Source organism: Castor canadensis, chromosome 1, assembly GCF_047511655.1.
Source record: "Castor canadensis chromosome 1, mCasCan1.hap1v2, whole genome shotgun sequence".
In the NCBI taxonomy this organism is placed as follows: Eukaryota; Metazoa; Chordata; class Mammalia; order Rodentia; family Castoridae; genus Castor; species Castor canadensis.
In genome coordinates this window covers 141,704,583-141,710,411 of record NC_133386.1, presented here as the reverse complement: position 1 = coordinate 141,710,411, position 5,829 = coordinate 141,704,583, and the positions used below count along the sequence as shown (strand labels likewise).

The following is a 5,829-nucleotide window of genomic DNA, read 5'->3' as shown; positions in this document are numbered from 1 at the left end:
AATTACTTCTGCTTTGTTTTGTACTCATTTTCTTAATTTAGACAAATATTTGTTTCCATGTAATTAGGAGTTGGATATGATAGGCCACATCTGTAATCCCAAGTGGAACCTGAGACAGTCGAGGACAGCAAGTTTGAGGTCAGCCTGGGTTACATAGCAAGAGCCATTTAAAAAAATAATAAAGTACTAAGAAATATAATAAGATGATGATCACAAGTGGTTTGGTATCTTTCAAGTGTTGTGATACAAACAGAGTAGGAAAATCTTTCATACAACTTAGTCCTAGCATAAAACATGAAGGGGAAATTTGTATTCAGTTTTTAATATTTGCAATGAAACATGGTGATGTTTACGGGAATATTCATAGTATTGGTCTTACCCACACTATATAGAAAAGTGAGGAGCTTCTCAAAGGAAAATTATCTCCTGTATTCACAGATGTGAAGTTCCTGGTACTCACGCTTGGGGAAGTCAGAGTTAAGAGGTTCTGACCAGAAAGATGTACCATAAATAGTCAAATTGGACCCTAAAAGATGGTAAAACCATTTCAGAGACAGAATTTCACTTATTTTGAGTGCTTGTTATACTTTTTGAGTGATCTCTATTTTGAAAGAAAAAAAGTGACACTTTTTAATATAATTTTAACCTCCTCTATCCTGTGAATATCTAATAGACAACAGCTAAGTGATGCATTTAGAATTTAGACAGGTTCCAAGCTGTCAGTACTTTTGTTCATGGACTTTTTAAGACTTTGAAGAAGAAGTTATTAATTGCTTGCTGTCCTCACTGCCTTTCTGTCCTTTATATTCACACAGCAACTCAAATCAAACCTCAATTAGTGGAATGTAAGTTTTGTGATGATTATAATTATGTTTTCTGTATGAATCTGATGCTTGCTAAATGTGCCAGACATTAAAAATATTTTCTGATTATTTAAGCTATCATTTAAAATTCATTTCAAACTTTCTTAAAGCAGTTTCAAATTCTTGCTGATTTACATGTTCATGTATTTTCACAGATAATTGAGTTTCTTTCTTTCACTTGCCTCCAACCTTGAATTCAGCAGGACAACAGTTCATTTGCTTACACTCTACCTTTAAAAGAGTTTGGCCCCAGAAGAGAATATACTAATTAATTTTCCCTCCTGGGGAAGTTCAAGAAGAGAGGTACATCTTTGTTTTCAATGTTAGGATATAAATATTCTGGATATGAAGTTCAAAACAAAACAAAATCTGAATAATGTATATGTTTGGAATGAAGTGACAATATGGGTAAAAAAATCATTTCTCAGACTCATGCATTATATCTTTTCATATAGCTCCTTTATCTTTTGTTAATCACTACAATATTCAGAAAGTCAATCAATGTCAAACATATACTCATAAATGTATCATCAATTTTGGATTTTTAATTCCCTAACTTAAGCAACATTGAAATTCTGGATCATGTGACATCTTGGTTTCTCTATAAAATCAACCCTTCATTGATCATTTACAGTCCAAAGTTCGAATCATCAACTTAGCAGTGGTGGTAATGTGATTTTCATTCAATTCCTACTCCAAAAACGTTGAACTTTTTTTTTCCTGTTGCCATTTCTCCTTATTGTACCAAACAATTGTCATCCATGATCACTTTCATGATAATTTATTTAAAAACTCTATCTGCTTTTTCCACCTTAGCTCTCTTCTTACAAAGAAGACCTGAGATTCTTTTCATGTTTGAAATCATGGTGCCTAGCACACTACTTGGCACACAGTAGATCCTAAATACCATTTTAAAAATGATTGCCTGTTCTAATATAGATAAAATCTCATTCTCCAGCAACAACACGTTGCATCCAAAATCGCTTGTGCAGTGCGGCTTGGATCTGCCTTGACTTGAGACTGTAGACGAGAGGGTTTAGCAGTGGTGTCATGAGGAGATAAGCATTGCTCATGGTAGTGTACAAAACTGGGGAAGTTTCCTGGGTGTAACGATGCAGCACTGCAAGACTGATGAGGGGCACGTAAAACACAAGCACTGTGCATAGGTGACAGGCACAGGTTTGCAATGATTTCCAGTTCCTATCTTGAATCCCTAATTTCATAATGGTGCCCAAGATTTTCATGTATGAAACAAGAATGAAGAGGACATCTACTGCAAATGTGCAGAGTACACAGAGCAATCCATACACACTGATGAAAGTGACATCCCCACAGGCCAGGTGCACCATATCTGAGTAGTAGCAGTAAGAGTGTGACAGGACATTGGCTCCACAGAAAGGAAAGGCCCTGAGAAAAAAAGGCAGAGGAGCCAGTAGAGTGGCACCTCGTATGAGGGCAGCTCCACTAAAGCAGGCAACAGTATAGTGGGTCAGGATCCTGGTGTAGTTTAGAGGAGCACTTATAGCCACCAAACGGTCAAAAGCCATGGCTACCAACACACCTGATTCTACAGAGGAGAGGGTATGAATGAAGAACATTTGGGTCAGGCATGCATCCAGACCAATGTGGTGGATATCGAACCAGAAGACAGCCAAGACACTAGGCATTGTTGACAATGAAAGCCCTATGTCAGTGAGGGCCAGCATGGCCAAAAAATAGAACTGGGGCTCATGGAGTTTCTGTTCTGCTTTAACGAGAACGAGGAGAAGAACATTACCCGCAAGGGCTACCAGGTACAGCAGACAGAAGGGGATGGAAATCCACATGTGTGCAGCCTCCAGACCAGGAATGCCAATGAAGGAAAAAATGGGCCAATTAGAAGTGTTGCTAAAAGCTAACATAGTGAGATGTAGGTAGGTCTTCAGTAAGGATGCTTATAAACCTGTAAAAGAGACATCATGTATTAGGGAAGTTGAAATGAGAAGTAAAAAGAAATTGCTTATACATAGAGTTATAAAATTACGATACAGAGCACTCAAAATTAAGCACCACTTTTTTTTGGTGAGTATGTAGAACAACTGGAATTCTCATACATTGATGATGTGTTGCGAAAGTGTATAGCTTCTCTGAAAAAGAATTCAATTATTTTAAGTTAAATATGGATTTATCATACAGCTAATATCACCCAACAATTTTACTCTGAAGAATTTATTCAAGAGAAATGAAACATTTTTCTACATAAAGACCTAAATAAAATTATTCATAGAAGCTTTACTTATAATAGAAAAAATCTGGAAGAAAACCAAATATATATTCATTATTGAATGGCTAAATAAACTATAACAGATCCATGTAAGTTAAATTTAAAAGGGATGAAATTACTGATAGATACAACTGCAGAAATTGGACACATATTCTATGTGAAAGAAACAAGTATAAAATACCACATGCTGTTTAATCTCTCTTACATGGGAAAAGAAAAAGTCAGTGATGGAAACCAGTGATTTTGGGGGTGGATAGGGAAAACAAAGCATCTGGTTACAAAATGACATATACAAACCTTCCATGAGATTTTTGAAAATGCTCCATTCCAAGGTTGATGTAGTGATTATATTATTTTATATATTTCATAATCATCTAATGTTACTATTAAAATTGATAAAATTTTTGAATGTAAGTAATTAACTCAATATAACTGACTAAAAAATTTAGTTGTCTGAGGAAGGGCTTCTAAATAGTACTAAATATGTACCATTGAAATGTGTGTGTTTGGGATATCCTTTCTAATTCCTCTCTTTCAATATATTCATAAAGGAAATCCCACTTGAGTTTGTGAAATACTAGACTCCCATTACTAGAAATTTGAAATATCAGGGATGAGTTCCAGTCTCTTGCATTTTAGACACCCAACTATTTGACTCTGATATAAATCATCCATATGCTGCAATGAAAATGATAATATAGAACTTGATGACCTCACCAACATTTTTGCTTAGAAATTATCTTTCTAAAGTGTTACATTTTCCATTTCAGAGTTATGATTCTCCACATCTATCCTCTCTTTTACAAATTTAAAGCCCCCTTTGCACAAAAAGCATACAATCTATATTTCTTGTTTTGTTTGTTTCTTTTATACTCATTCTCTTCTCTTCTGATTCATATAAAATTTCTAGGCAATTTGAATTCTTTCAAAGCTTCAGTTAATTCCTGAACCCCCATACTCAATCCAAATTACCATTTCTATATAAACCTCACCATTATTATACATTTTAATCATTGTTGCATTAAAATAAATTGTGTCAATTTATTTTCTGAAATTTCTACTTCAAGGATTTCCCCCATCAATCCATTGTTTATACATTTTGAAGCTCTATCATTGTCATTTCTTAGTTTGTGTTGTTACAACTTCACCCAAGCCAAACCCCTGGACTTTGAGATCTTCCTTTTATACCTAGCAAATTTCTCTTTAGTCTTTAGTAAATTTTTAAAATACAGATTTTATTTCTTTCAGAAATTCTATCTTTAAGATAGAATTAAATAATCCTTATTTTGGATACTCTTTGACACTTTTTAAAATCTATCATTGCATTCATAAGGTTTTTATTTGCACTACTGGGGCTTGAACTCAGGGCCTATATCTTGAGCCACTCCACCAGCCCTTTCTGTGTTAGGTATTTTCCAGATAGGGTCTTGTGAACTGTTTCTCTGGGCTGACTTGCAACCAAGATCCTCGTGATCTCTGCCTCCTGAGTAACTAGGATTGTAGGCATTAGCCACCAGTGCCTGTCTGCACTCATAAGGTTTTTAATTATGCTTGTATTTCTCCTTCTCAACTAATCTTTTAGGCATATTGCCTAAAGCTAATCATTTAGCATTTATTTTTGAGTTTTTTACTATTTTTCAATTTAGCACAAATATAAATGTAAGTGAATCATAGACATTATGAAATAAGATCCCATATTATTTTCACTAGAAAACACAGATCATCATTAGCAAAAATGAAAATATTTCTGTAGCACAATATAATTTCTTATTGTTCATGTAGTCCAAGACATCATATTACAAGCTAATATAATTTTGATATGATAATATGATATGAGAGCAAAAACTAGGAGCATATAAAAGAAATTCTATATATGTATACATATATGTGTCTCTTAATTTATCTAATCATCTTTACATCTCATACTTTTGAAAGAATTATAAAAATGGTCATATATTTTTTAAGTTCTTGGTGATAGTAGCTTAAATATTTGTTGAATGAACAAAAGAGAACAGAGATAAATAGAGATTGCAGGAAATACACATATAGACAGATACAGAAGGGAAGAAAGGAAGGAAGGAATTTTTTAGAAAAAAAAATTAAATAGTACTTCATGCCATAGTCCAGTGGTGAATTTGGTACATAGTTTATGGATCCTAGTACTTGAATTTCTATAAGCAAGTACACTAAATAATTATTATGTATATGCCATATAATACATCTAAGTAATATGTAGGAATTGTTTTATGTATGTGTATATATGTACATGTATATAGATTTTCCCCATGAAAATCAAACCAAAAAAGCATACACAAAATCATGTTCTTACACAAGTTATTTGAGTGAGAATGCTCCTGCTAGAGGTAACTTAAAACCATATAATGAATATTTATATTAGCATAGCCTGTACCTAAACATAATTATGTGTGTAACCCAGTCCTTTATATAAATATGTACTTGTTATGCATTTATCTTACTTATTTGCATAAAGCTTCCTGTTTTACCATAACTTTTGTTTTAAGTATCTTTCTATTTACTTTTTATTTTATTTTATTTTATGTTAGTCATGGAAAAGACCCAGACCTAAACTCATTCTTAGGTTTGTTGCTTGCAGGAAAGTCTGTTCCTCTAGCTTCTCCTTTGAATTTATGTTATGTTATGCTATACTTCCTTGTATCAATTTTTGCATCAGGCAGAATTGTA

At 33.5% G+C, this 5,829-nt stretch overlaps 1 protein-coding gene across 1 annotated transcript; it reads right to left on the bottom strand.

The window, feature by feature from the left end:
* Positions 1 to 1,810: 1,810 nt before the first annotated feature.
* LOC109680902 (olfactory receptor 51G2-like) lies at positions 1,811 to 2,764 on the bottom strand. The gene has a single exon (XM_020155548.2). It carries the CDS (start codon positions 2,762 to 2,764, stop codon positions 1,811 to 1,813), a length of 954 nt encoding a protein of 317 aa, XP_020011137.2.
* Positions 2,765 to 5,829: the final 3,065 nt, after the last annotated feature.